Source organism: Crotalus tigris, unplaced genomic scaffold (assembly GCF_016545835.1).
Source record: "Crotalus tigris isolate CLP2741 ecotype Arizona unplaced genomic scaffold, ASM1654583v1 scf7180000018733.473104, whole genome shotgun sequence".
NCBI classification, from domain to species: domain Eukaryota; kingdom Metazoa; phylum Chordata; class Lepidosauria; order Squamata; family Viperidae; genus Crotalus; species Crotalus tigris.
Genome location: NW_024097173.1, coordinates 284,805 through 299,172, shown reverse-complemented (window position 1 = coordinate 299,172; position 14,368 = coordinate 284,805). Strand labels below are relative to the sequence as shown.

At 41.8% G+C, this 14,368-nt stretch overlaps 1 protein-coding gene across 3 annotated transcripts in view; it reads right to left on the bottom strand.

Moving 5' to 3' along the window:
* The window catches only part of LOC120313608 (mitogen-activated protein kinase kinase kinase 3-like), a 118,088-nt gene that overhangs the window by 14,500 nt on the left and 89,220 nt on the right, over window positions 1-14,368 (bottom strand). For all 3 annotated transcript variants that reach the window (XR_005558190.1, XR_005558191.1, XM_039355688.1), the window contains exons 11-13: window positions 10,955-11,044; window positions 9,280-9,477; window positions 7,065-7,213 (exon numbers count right to left, since the gene is read on the bottom strand). Coding sequence is in view for 1 of the 3 variants with exons in the window: in XM_039355688.1 (XP_039211622.1) it covers window positions 7,065-7,213; window positions 9,280-9,477; window positions 10,955-11,044 (437 nt within the window). In the remaining 2 variants the exon portion in view is untranslated. The remainder of the gene's footprint in view (window positions 1-7,064; window positions 7,214-9,279; window positions 9,478-10,954; window positions 11,045-14,368) is intronic.

Here is a 14,368-nt window from a genome sequence, read left to right as displayed (position 1 = left end):
TGAGGACTTCAATTCCCAGAATTACACAGCCAGCAACGCTGGCTGTGGAATTCTGGGAGTTGAAGTCCACATGCCTTAAAATTGTCAAGTTTGGGAAACACTGATCTAAGGGACAGTTCAAAGTTACAACGGCATTGAAATAAGTGACTTTTGCAGCATTCCTAGAGTCACATAATCAACATCCAGATGTTTGGCAACTGGCATGTATTTGTGACAGTTGCAGTGTCCTGGGGTCACGTGATCACCTTTTGAGACTTTCTGACAAGCAAAATCAATCAGGGAGCCAAATTCACTTAACAACTGTGTTACTAACTTTAACAACTGCAATGATTCACTTAACAACTGTGGCAAGGATGGTTGTAAAATGGGGCAAGACTTACTTCGCAACTACCTTGCTTAACTGTTTCCTCCTTTGCAATTCAAGCAAGCCAATGTCCCAACAAACAAGATGTTAGTACAGCTTTAAGTGAGTACCACGCAGAACTGAGGGCTTTTCCAGGAAAGTGACTCCATTTCTAAACAATATTTGGCCAGTAACATTTCCTGTCTGAATCCAAAAAAACGACAGGAATTGAAACGGAAGAGCTGTGTAACAGCTTTCCTTAATCCAGTAGAACTGCCAAGATTATAACTAGAACGGTGGGGGTTTTCTAAACCAGCAGAGAACCCATCCGGGTTGAGAAGAAGGAGACCTGAATTTACTAGCCTGGTTTGGGGTGGGTGAGAGGGATCTGTTCCTCCCTCCACATAAAATGGCCCATTAAGCCATTTGTGGTTATTGTGATGCACAATGACACCACTGCATTGCTTGAAATTGAATCGCTGGCATCCTTTTGGGTAATAACATCTGAGAGATAGAACAACAGAACGATAGAATGATAGATAGAATGATAGATAGAATAATAGAATGATAGATAGACAGAGAGATAGACATATAGAGGTAGATAAGTAGGTAGAGACAGAGAGAGATAGGTAGATAGATGACAGAGATAGATAGTTAAGTAGATAGACAGACAGATAGGTAACTATGTAGATAGGTAGAGAGAGAGAGAGAGGTAGGTAAGTAGGTAGGTAGTGACAGACAGATAAGATAGATAGATAGATAGATAGATAGATAGATAGATAGATAGATAGATAGATAGATAGATAGATGGAGAGAGGTAGGTAGATAGACAGACATAGAGCGAGATAGGTAGATAGAGATAGAGAGATAGTTAAGTAGATAGACAGACAGAGACAGATAGATAGATAGATAGATAGATAGATAGATAGATAGATAGATAGATAGATAGATAGGTAAGTAGGTAGGTTGAGAGAGAGAGAGAGAGAGACAGATAGACACACACAGACAGAAATAGATAGATTAGAAATAAATAGATACCTGTAGATGATCGATCGATTAACCGATCAATAGGTGGAGAGAGAAAGAGAAAGAGAGAGAGGTAGAGAGGGAGGAAGAAAGACAGACAGATAGGAAAGGAGAGAGAGAAAGAGAAACAGATGGTCATAATAATAATAATAGTAAAGTTGAAAGGGACCTTGGAGGTCATCTAGTTCAACCCCCTGCTCAGGCAGGAAACCCTATACCATTTCAGACAAATGGCTGTCCAGTCTCTTCTTAAAAACCTCCAATGTTGGAGCATTCACCGCTTCTGGAGGCAGGTTGTTCCACTGGTTAATTGTTTTCTCTGTCAGGAAGTTTCTTCTTAGTTCTAGGTTGCTTCTCTCTCCTTGGTTAGTTTCCATCCGTTGCTTCTTGTCCTGCCTTCAGGCGCCTTGGAAAATAGGTTGACACCCTCTTCTTTGTGGCAGCCCCTGAGATATTGGAACAGTGCTATCATGTCCCCCCTCGTCCTTCTCTTCATTAAACTAGATATACCCAATTCCAGCAACCGTTCCTTATATGCTTTAGCCTCCAGTCCCCTAATCATCTTTGTTGCTCTTCTCTGTACTCTTTCTAGCGTCTCAACATCTTTTTTACAAATAGAATCGCTGCTCAACACTGTCCGTATATATAGCCAAGATATTGTTATGGAGTTTGGCTTGGACAAATGTGCCACACTTACTATCAAACAAGAAAAGTAGTGAAAACTGAAGGAATCAAGATGCCCCACAAGAAATATACTACCAAGCATCAAGCTTAACTTGGCTAAAAGAGTGGATGGATTTGAAAAATACTAGAGTTTTAACAATAGAAGGACATGACTTGCAAGCAGGGTGGCATGCATTCCTATGGGACGAAAAACATAAAGACACACAGTTAGGAATGCATTGCTACAGACCTGGGAAAAAATAAAACAAAAACATTATACAAGAATTCCAATGTGGTTATCCCCAACAGAAGCTCTGAAATACCCAAACCTATTGGATATAAATAAGATACAAGGAATTAGTAAATGAACAAGGAAATTTGAAAACAAAACAAAAATTGGAACAAGACATTGGCAGAGAGATTGATTGGTGGACATTTATACAAATTCAATCTAAATATAAAGAGGACAAAAAATTATATGAAATCCAAAAAGAGCTGCAAGAATTGGATAAAATTATACATGGAACAGAAATAAAATTAATTAGCAATTTATACAAATACCTATTGAGATATAAAATGGAATACGAGGTTGTCAAAGACACAATGATTACATGGGCAAAAAATTTCGGATATAATATAGAATTGGAGAAATGGGAAAAAATATGGGAAATAAATATAAAATTGACTATGTCGGCAGCCTTCAAGGAAAACCAGTTGAAGATGTTTCACAGATGGCATCTTCTACCAGCAAAGCTCACCAAGATATTCCAGAACAATTCGCCAACATGCTGGAAATGTAAAAAAGCATATGGAACATATTATCATCTATGGTGGACATGCCCAGTTGCAAAAAAATACTGGTCTACAATAAGAAAATGGATCCAAGAAATAATAGACCAACCCATAGACTGGAAACCAGAGATCTTTTTGTTGGATATTTTAAATAGAAAATATAGTAAAGAAATATGGTACTTAATTTTACATATAATAATGGTGGCAAGAATAGCATATGTATAGTGCTGGAAAAATGAGAATATACCACCAGAGGAAGAAGTGATAAGAAAAATACTGGACTGTGCTGAGATGGACAAATTAACAAAAGAGATAAAAGAAAAGGAAGACACAGAGTATTATATAGTATGGAACAAGTTGTATGTCTGGTTGGAGACTAGAATTAATAGAGGAGAATAAATATAGAAAGGTCAAAAGTGAAAATATGTGTATAATAATGTATAATAATAATAATATGAATTATTCTTAGTAAGAAGTAGAACATGAAGGAAGAAAAATGTAAATAAGAAATAATGGGGCTATAAGGACAAATATTCTAAAGAAGAATAAGGGGGAAATGTAAATATTAGATTACCGTTATGTAATTGCTGTAAAAAAAGGAGGAGTATATATATATTTATTGTGTGTATGTGTGTTATGTTTTGTTTTGTCTTGTTGGTTATATATATATATATATATATATGTAGGTCTTTGGTTGTTCGGGTTTTCTCCCGCGTAAAATTGGAAGTGTCTTGGCGACGTTTCGACGAAGTCCCATTCGTCATCTTCAGGCTGGTGTTTTCAGCTTCGTGCTTCGTGCATTGCTGCTCGAAGCACGAAGCTGAAAACACCAGCCTGAAGATGACGAATGGGACTTCGTCGAAACGTCGCCAAGACACTTCCAATTTTACGCGGGAGAAAACCCGAACAACCAAAGACCTACATACAAACACCCGTGAAAACCTCAGAAAACAAATATCTATCTATCTATCTATCTATCTATCTATCTATCTATCTATCTATCTATCTATCTATCTATATAAATAAAAAGATGCCCCACGAAAATAACATTAAGAGTCTAGATGAGGAAGATTACTACAAATACTTGGGTATCCTTCAAGCTGACAACATCAAGCACACTGAATTCAAGAAAAAGATTAGAGGTGAATACATCAAGAGAGCGAAGAAGAAAGTCCAAACTCAATGGAGGAAATACCATAAAGGCAATCAACACCTGGGCAATTCCAGTCATTAGGTACATAGCTGGAATAATGGACTGGACTCAAGCAGAACTAAAAGCAATGGATAGGAAGACCAGAAAAATAATGACAATGAATCATGCCCTTCATCCACGCAGTGACATTGACAGACTTTATCTACCAAGGCAAATAGGTGGGTGTGGAATGCTACAAGTACATCAGATGGTTGAAGAAGAAAAAATGGCTTTGGAAGAATATCTGAAGAACAATGATGAAGATGCACTGAAATTAGTATATCAGGAAGGCTTACTGACTACTGGAGAGACCAAACTGACCTACAAGAAAGACCAAATGAAGAACAGAATAGAGGCATGGGAAGACAAAGCACTACATGGCCAATACATGAAAAAAATAGCTGGGAAAGCAGATAATAACAAACCTGGCAATGGCTAAGAGCAGGAAAATTGAAGAAAGAGACCGAGGGACTAATTCTGGCTGCACAAGACCAAGCTTTAAGGACAAATGCATATAAAGTCAAAATTGAGAAGACAGCAACAGACAGTAAGTGCCACCTATGCAAAGAAGCTGAAGAAACAGTGGACCACTGCACAGACTGACTACAAGCAGCGGCATGACAAAGTAGCAACAATGATGCATTGGAAGATTTGCAAAAAATATCATTTGCCTGTAAGCAAAAATTGGTGGGATCATAAAATAGAGAAAGTCATAGAAAATGATAAAATTAAACTGCTCTGGGACTTCAGAATTCAAACAGACACTCCAGACTTAACAACTATCGATAAGAAAGACAAAAAAGTCTGGATAGTGGATGTGGCAGTGCCTGGAGACAGCAGAATAGACGAGAAAGAACTGGAGAAGATAACAAAATACAAAGACCTACAAATAGAAATAGAAAGACTGTGGCAAAAACAAGCAAGGGTAGTACCAATAGTAATAGGCTCCTTGGGTGCAATCCCAAAACAACTGGAGCACCACTTGAACACCATTAGCATTGACAAATTAGCTATTAGTCAGTTGCAAAAGGCGGCCTTATTAGGAACTGCTTCCATCCTGCGACGATACCTGTAATACCATCAAACATCCACATCTGCCTATCCCAGGTCCTGGGTAAGGACTCGATAGGTAGACAAAATGCCAAATCCAGTCTGAACATCTGGCTGACTGTACGATGATTAATAATAATAGTAAAGTTGGACGGGCCCTTGGAGGTCATCTAGTCCAGTGCTCAGGCAGGAAACTCTATACCATTTCAGATAAATGGCTGTCCAGTCTCTTCTTAAAAACCTCCAGTATTGGAGCATTCACCGCTTCTGGAGGCAGGTTGTTCCACTGGTTAATTGTTCTAACTGTCAGGAAGTTTCTCCTTAGTTCTAGGTTGCTTCTCTCCTTGCTTCTTGTCCTGCCTTCAGGTGCTTTGGAGAATAGCTTGATTCCCTCTTCTTTGTGGCAGCCCCTGAGATATTGGAACACTGCTATCATGTCCCCCTCGTCCTTCTCTTCATTAAACTAGAATACCCAATTCCAGCAACCGTTCCTTATATGTTTTAGCCTCCAGTCCCCTAATCATCTTTCTTGCTCTTCTCTGTACTCTTTCTAGAGTCTCAACATCTTTTTTACATCGTGGTGACCAAAACTGGATGCAGTATTCCAAGTGTGGCCTTACCAAGGCATTGTAAAGTGGTATTACTACTTCACGTGATCTTGATTCTATCCCTCTGTTAATGCAGCCCAGTACTGTGTTGGCCTTTTTGGCAGCTGCAGCCCACTGCTGGCTCATATTTAGGTGATTGTCTACTAGGACTCCAAGGTCCCTCTCACAGTTACTACTATTGAGCAAGGTATCCCCTATACTATACCTGTGCATTTGGGTTTTTTTGCCTAAATATAGAATTATTGAATTTCATTTTGTTAGATAGCGCCCAGTGTTCAAGTCTGTCCAGATCTTCCTGTATCCTAAGCCTGTCTTCTGGAGTGTTGGCTATTCCTGCCAGCTTGGTGTCGTCTGCAAATTTGATGAGTTCCCCATCTATCCCCTCATCCAAATCGTTGATGAAGATGTTGAAGAGCACTGGGCCCAGAACAGAGCCCTGGGGCACCCCACTACACACTTCTCTCCATGTAGATGTGGTTCCATTGAGGACCGCTCGCTGAGTACGGCCGGTCAGCCAGCTATGGATCCATCTGGTGGTGGTGCTTTCTACCCCACATTTTTCTATCTTGTCAAGTAGTAGTTGTGATCTACTTTATCAAATGCCTTACTGAAGTCCAAGTAAATTATGTACACAGCATTCTTCTGACCCACTAATTTTGTCACTTAGTCAAAGAATGCAATAAGATTTGTCTGGCATGATCTATTTTTGACAAACCCATGTTGGCTTTTAGTAATGACTTTGTTTGCCTCTAAGTGTTCGTTGATTTGTTGTTTGATTATCTTTTCCAGGATCTTCCCAGGTACTGAGATCAGGCTGATAGGTCTGTAATTTCCTGGATCCCTTTTTTTGGTAGATGGGAACTACATCAGCTCTTTTCCAGTCCTCTGGTAGTTCCCCTGTGCTCCAGGATCTTTGAAAAATATAGTTCAGTGGTTCTGAGATCACATCTGCCAGTTCCTTGAGAACCTTGGGGTGTAATCCATTTGGTCCTGGTGATTTGAACTCGTCTAGGCTGGACAGGTGCTCACTTACCATTTTCTTGCCTATCTTAACTTGTGTTTCTATTCTGTTTTTTATGGCACTATTTTCGATAGGTTGGTCTGTTTTTTCCCTTTGTGTAAAGACAGATGCAAAAAAGGAGTTAAATAGTTCTGCTTTCTCCCTGTTGCTTGTCACCTTCTTGCCAATTTCACCCATTAATGGATCAATCATTAATCTATCACTGTGTTGTATCTTATGATTTGTGATGATTGTATTTTAGGAATCGTATCACCCGTTGCTTTGCATGTACACTGAGACCTTCTGCACCAGGAGACAAACCCCTTGTGTGCATCCAGTCTCACCTGGCCAAAGAAAGAACATTCTCTTCTCTTCTAACCAAACACTCACCTTGCTGGTCTCTTGGCTGTCGGGGTCAAACGGCACCTGCTTCACGGATAGCTCCCGTCCGATGTCCACATCGTAGCAAAGGTAGACTTCTCCAAAAGCTCCTCGGCCCAAGAGTTTCCCAAGCCTCCAGTTCACTGGGGCCTGCAGTGCTGAAAGAGGCAGAGAGAATAAGATCCTATCAACAATCTTCTCAGAATTCTGGTCCTCAATAATCCACATCTTTAAATAGGCAAGGATCCCTCACAATGCTGGGAAAACCCACTTTTTTCCACCTAGGTGGAATCTACAGGCAGTCCTCGACATACGACAACCGAGCCCAAAATTTCTGTTGTTAAGTGAGACATTTGAATTTTGCCCCGTTTTACGACCTTTCTTGCCACTGTTGTTAAGTGAATCACTGCCGTTGATAAGTTAGTCACCCGGTTGTTAAGTAAATCTGCCTTCCCCATTGACTTTGCTTGTCAGAAGGTCGCAAAAGGGGATCACCTGACCTAGGGATACGGCAACGGTCATAAATACGAACCAGCTGTCTGAATTTTGATCACGGGACCATGGAGGATGCTGTAACTGTGAAAAGCAGTCATAAGTCACATTTTTTAGTGCTGCTGTAAGTTTGAATGGTCACTCACCGAACTGTTGTAAGTCAAGAAAAATCTTTAGTGATTTCATCAAAATCTGAATGTCACTTAGTGCTTCTGGTTTCTACCTGTGTAGTTGCTAAAATGCTTCTAAAATGCGGGCTGGCATTTAAAGATGGATCGGATGTCCAGATCAATCTGCAATTTATTCAGCTTGATTTCTTTTCTATTACAGGATTTGTGGGTTCCCTGGAGAAGTCCAGAGAGCACCAAAGCCTCCGCAGTTCATCCCTGAGCTACACATATTCTCACCCGTTGGTACCTTTGTTCCACACGGGGCCAAAAACATGGAGGAACATTGAGGTAGCCCTGAGTATCTCCAGAAAAGTCTTGCATGAACATTAGGGAGATGGTGAAGCTTTCAACCACTCAAGCTTTCAACCACTGGACTTCCTTTTTTCTCTTTGAAGACATTTCCCTTCTCCTCTGAGAAGCTTCTTCAGCTCTGACTGGATGGTGGGGACTGGAATCCAGTTAGAGCTGAAGAAGCTTCTGGGAGGAGAAGCGAAACGTCTTCAAAGAAAAACAAGAAAGTGCAGTGGCCTCCTGAAAATAATCACCTTTGGAACAACCATGACCTGGATGACTGGGAATCTCCACAGACTCTCAGCCATTCAGTTTTTCTTTTAAATTTGCCAGATCAACAATGGAAGATGTCCAACTGACATATTAAATGGGAATTTCCTCAGGGCTTTTGGGGTCAGTGTTAGAAACCCTGTGCTGGTAGTGGAGGGTGGACTTGCTCTTGGGCTGTCCTGGGGATCCTCACCTTGTCTCTGAAAATGGCAGAAGAGTGAGGGATTCCTCACAATTCAAGGATGTTTTCCTCCTTCTTCCCAATGCAAATAGCATCCTCTAAGGCAGACATGTCAAACACAAGGCCGGGGCCGGATGCGGCCCGCGAAGTGGTTTCATGTAGCCCGCGAAGGCATCCTGGAAACAGTGAGGGAACGGCCCCCGCTGCCTTGGCCCTGGCCCAGGCCGGCCGGGAGCCAATGTACAATTTTGTGGTGGCCATCTATGCTGAAACGCATTCAGTCTTAGCTCCACAAGGCCGTCTAGAAACAGCGAGGAACCAGCCCCTGCTGCGTCGGCCCCGCCCCCTGGGTGCATGCTGGGGAGGTGTCACCCTTTGTGAGGAATGACGAAATGGACCATGCCTTGGCACTTGCCCCGGTCCCACCCCCTTCTGCCAGAGACCCTCAGATCTGTCCCACTCCGGCCCAGGCCCCCACAGGCACCCTTGATGCGAACGAAGTAGAGCTGGCCATGCCCACCCAGTAGGCCACACCCACCCTGGCCACACCCACCCAGTAGGCCGCAACCATCCTGGTCACACACACCCGCCCCCCCGAGGGCAACCACAATGCTGATGTGGCCCTCAATGAAACTGAGTTTGACACCCCTGCTCTAAGGCCATCAATTCCTCACAACATCTACATTATCAGCCAACCTTGATGTTCCTTCTCTGAGTGAAGGCCCAAGGATTCCAAGAGGGCATTGAAGATGGCCAACGGAGAGGATTCCCAACCAGAAACACGTACCCATCAGACGCCCACTGAAGTGAAGCCACTTACTGTTCCTGGTCTTGGGAGAAGAAGAGCTAAAGCCTTGAAAGATCTTGTCACAATTGTGCCACCACTTGTTGTTCCCTCGGTCCTCGTACCGCAAGGTGATCAGCTTGTTGTCTCCGTTGTAGCTCTTGGTTCGGCTGGAAGGCAGAAGCTGAAACAGGTTTTCTGGAGGAGCGTAACTTCTGGGGAATGTTCTCCGGCCTTCGAAAGCAATAAAGACAGAACAGGAAAAAAAATGAAACCATACAAGGGCTTCTTTACCTGATATACAGGTAGTCCTCGACTTATGACTTCCTTAATTGGAGCTCATATGGAGTAACAGGCAGTCCTTAACATGGAACCACAATTGGGCTAAACATTTTAGTTGCTAAGCAAGATATTGTTAAGGGAGCTTTGTCCCATTTTACGACCTTTCTTGCCACAGTTGTTAAGTGAATCACTGCAGTTGTCAAGTTAGTAACATGGTTACACTGAGAATGAAAGAAAAAGAAGATACAGATTATTTTGAAACTATGGAATTTATTCTATCGATGGCTGGAAAAACGCCATAGAGAGTAAGAACTTAATCGGTATTACTAAACAAATTAACCCAGATAGCACGTTGTTCATTAAGCACTGAGAAATTGTAATAACAGAAAATTAATAAAATATTATATATGTATAAAAAATAAGTTGAGGACTAACTGTAGTAATGTTATAGGATGTTCCTACACTGGCTAACTACGTTCTTCCCAAAGTGTCTGCAGGGAATGATAAAAAAAGTCAAGGTGATGTTAGCCACCATGGTGAGACCAAAATTGTTTTGGCCAAACTTTCTTCTTTTCTTCCTTCCTTCTCTTTTTCCCTCCTTCCCTCCTTCCTTCCTTTCTCTCCTTCTTTGTTTCTTTTCTCTATCCTTCCTTTCCTCTTGTTTTTACTTGTTTCTTTCTTTCTCCCTTCCTTCCCCTTCCTTTCTTTTTTCTTTCCCTTTCTTTCTTTCTTTCTTTCTTTCTTTCTTTCTTTCTTTCTTTCTTTCTTTCTTTCTTTTTCTCTCCTGTTTCTTTTCTCTATCCTTCCTTTCCTCTTGTCTTTCTTTCTTTCTTTCTTTCTTTCTTTCTTTCTTTCTTTCTTTCTCTCCTTTGTTTCTTTTCTCTATCCTTCCTTGCCTCTTGTTTCTTTCTTTTTCTTTTCTTTCTTTCTCTTTCTCTCCATTGTTTTTTCTATCCTTTCTTTCCTCTTGTTTGTTTGTTTCTTTCTTTCTTTTTCTTTCTTTCTCCCTTCCTTCCCTTCTCTTTCTTTCTTTCTTTCTTTCTTTCTTTCTTTCTTTCTTTCTTTCTTTCTTTCTTTCTCTCCTTTGTTTTTTCTATCCTTTCTTTCCTCTTGTTTGTTTGTTTCTTTCTTTTTCTTTCTTTCTCCCTTCCTTCCCTTCCCTCTTTCTTTCTTTCTTTCTTTCTTTCTTTCTTTCTTTCTTTCTTTCTTTCTTTTTCTTTCTCTCCCCCTCCCTCCTTCCCTTCCTTCTTCCTTCCTTCTTCCTTCCTCTTTCTCTCCCTCTCCCTCTTTCTTTTCTTTCCTACCATCTCACCTATTAGGACGATTGTCCATTACACCTTCACATCGACCCTACTGCCTTTTTCGAGCACCCCCTGCTTTCATACGTTACCATTCAAAAACAAATAAATCCTCGTTTGAGCAGACTTACCGTCAGTGTAATCCTTGCGACTCTGAGAGAGATGATACTGCCTCGGAAAAGTGCCGCCTTTCCCTCGGTCACAAAATGGGACGTTGAAATCTGTCCAAGAAAGAGAAACAAGGTAAGAAAGGTGGAAAAATTTTGGCCTGCTTGACTCTCGCCAGCGATGAAATTCAAGATGTCAGAAGCCCCCCCAGATTCTAAACCCAGTGAAAAGTTAACATAGAGAAAGAATTAAACAACATGTGTTATTTTACAGCTGAGTCCCTCCTATTATTTTTACCTATAAAGAAAAGCATTAAAGGAGGTTTTTTTTTAAAATTATTCCAGCATATTCATTTCAACCCTGCAGCCTAGGTTTATTTGAATTGTATAAGTTACATACAGAGTTTGTGTCTGTAATGTATAGAGATGGTAGACATGACAGCCCAAAATATCCGTTGCTTAGATAGGAAGTGGTTAAGTGAGTTTGCCCAGTTTGCTCCCTTTTCGCTGGAGCTGTTAAGCCAGTGGTTCTGAACCTTTTTAATGCCGCGACCCCCCAACCGGTCATAAGTCGAGGACTACTCAACCGGTTGTAAGTCGAGGACTACTCAACCGGTGCAGCACCGTTTGCAGAATGGGACTTTTGGCGGGCTCAGCAGGGCAGAGACAGCCTGGACAATTCCTATTGGCTTTTGAAAGCCAATAGAATTAGACTCTATTCAAGAGAGTCTATTCTATTGGCTTTCAAAAGCCAATAGAATAAAAGGGAGTAGCACAGCTAAGGAAAAGGGGGGGGGGGAAATGGCAGACTGCGTTGTTTGGCGACCCCCGTGAAATGGTCGTTCGACCCCAAATGGGGTCCCGACCCACAGGTTGAGAACCACTGTGTTAAGCGAATCACTGCAGCTCTTCCGTGAATCAGGCAGTCATTAAACAAATCTGGCTTCTCCCATTGACTTTGCTTGTCGGAAGCCAGCTGGAAACCACGTGACCCTGGGACGCTGCAACCATCATAAGTACATGCCAGTGGCCAACCACCCAAATTTTGATCACATGATCATGAGGATGCTGCAAAAGTCGTTAAGTGTGAAAAACGTTTTTTTCAGTGTCGTTAACTTTCTTATAAAACATTTGTAAGGATTACTTATATACTTGCAAAATGAATGGTAGAATCTGCTGTTTCGTCCTGAACTCAAGTTTTTAAAACTTTCAATTTTTATATTTTTATAAATAACTCCAGGAAACAAATATACTCATCCTCCTCCCATTTTCTCAACAACCCTGTGAACTGGGCTGGGCTGATAGAAAGTGATTGGTCCAAAGTGCTCCAGCTGGTATTTGTGCTTGAGGCGGGACTAGAACTCACAGGCTCCTGGTGATTGGTTCAAAGTCCCCAGGCTGGTGTTTTGTGCTTGAGGCGGGACTAGAACTCACAGGCTCCTGGTGATTGGTTCAAAGTCCCCAGGCTGGTGTTTTTGCCTGAGGCGGGACTAGAACTCACAGGCTCCTGGTGATTGGTTCAAAGTCCCCAGGCTGGTGTTTGTGCCTGAGGCGGGACTAGAACTCACAGGCTCCTGGTGATTGGTTCAAAGTCCCCAGGCTGGTGTTTTGTGCTTGAGGCGGGACTAGAACTCACAGGCTCCTGGTGATTGGTTCAAAGTCCCCAGGCTGGTGTTTTTGCCTGAGGCGGGACTAGAACTCACAGGCTCCTGGTGATTGGTTCAAAGTCCCCAGGCTGGTGTTTGTGCTTGAGGCGGGACTAGAACTCACAGGCTCCTGGTGATTGGTTCAAAGTCCCCAGGCTGGTGTTTTGTGCCTGAGGCGGGACTAGAACTCACAGGCTCCTGGTGATTGGTTCAAAGTCCCCAGGCTGGTGTTTTGTGCCTGAGGCGGGACTAGAACTCACAGGCTCCTGGTGATTGGTTCAAAGTCCCCAGGCTGGTGTTTTGTGCTTGAGGCGGGACTAGAACTCACAGGCTCCTGGTGATTGGTTCAAAGTCCCCAGGCTGGTGTTTTTGCCTGAGGCGGGACTAGAACTCACAGGCTCCTGGTGATTGGTTCAACGTCCCCAGGCTGGTGTTTGTGCCTGAGGCGGGACTAGAACTCACAGGCTCCTGGTGATTGGTTCAAAGTCCCCAGGCTGGGGTTTGTGCCTGAGGCAGGACTAGAACTCACAGTGCTGACATTTGTGCCTCCTTAGATAGGACTAGAATTCACCATCTCCTGATTTCTACCCTAGGGCCTTAAGCACTAGATCAAAATGGCTCTTATTTTCCTATTGGCTATATCTGCAAAATGAATCTCTTAGCAGCTTCTCCAAGATAAGACACTGTGACTAAGAAAATTGAGAAAGGCCCACTTGCTGAAAACAATATTTTTACAAAACAAAAAGAAGATAAAGGAATCTGTTTCAGAAAGCAAATATTGCAGCCAGGAGAACTATTACAAAAGGCTTAAGTTTCATTTTGTTTTCTTTTACTGCCTTAGAATAGCCCTGTTTAAGGCCAGTTATTATAAATCCTTCTTCTCCACATCACTTAACCATCATCGCTTGATCGTCCTCTCCTAAGACAGCTCAGCTGTTTCTCCTTAATGTGCTGTTCTTGAAGCAGAAGATGTTGACGCAGCCCGTAATGAATGCAGAAGGAAACAGGGGCTGTAGAGTGAACCGGGCGTTTGGGGCTCGGGCAAATGAAAGCTTAATTAAGAACTTGAACTCTGTGCCCTGGAGGCATATTAAAAATTCCCCAAGCCCCATAACTTAAATCTGAAATCAGCTTCAAACATTTAGTCCAACACAATATCACTTCAAGTCAAACACTTTCTTTCTTTCTTTCTTTCTTTCTTTCTTTCTTTCTTTCTTTCTTTCTTTCTTTCTTTCTTTCTTTCTTTCTTTCTTTCTCTTCTCCTTCCTTCACTTCTTTCTTTCTTTCTTTCTTTCTTTCTTTCTTTCTTTCTTTCTTTCTCTTCTCCTTCCTTCACTTCTTTCTTTCTTTCTTTCTTTCTTTTTCTTTCTTTCTTTCTTTCTTTCTTTCTCTTTCTTTCTTTCTTTCTTTCTTTCTTTCTTTCTCTTCTCCTTCCTTCACTTCTTTCTTTCTTTCTTTCTTTCTTTCTTTCTTTCTCTTCTCCTTCCTTCACTTCTTTCTTTCTTTCTTTCTTTTTCTTTCTTTCTTTCTTTCTTTCTTTCTTTCTTTCTTTCTTTCTTTCTTTCTTTCCTTTCTCTTCCTTTCCTCCCCCTTCCTTCCTTCCTTCCTTTTTTTTCTCTTTCTTCTCTTTCCTTCACTTTTTCTTTCTTTCTTTCCTTTTTCTTTCTTCCTTTCCTCCTCCCTTTCTCTATCCCTCCCTCTTTCTTTCCTTCCTTCCTTTCCTTTTTTTCTTCTCCTTCACTCTTTTTTCTTTCTTTCTCTCTCACTTTCTTTCCTTTCTCTTCCTTCCCTC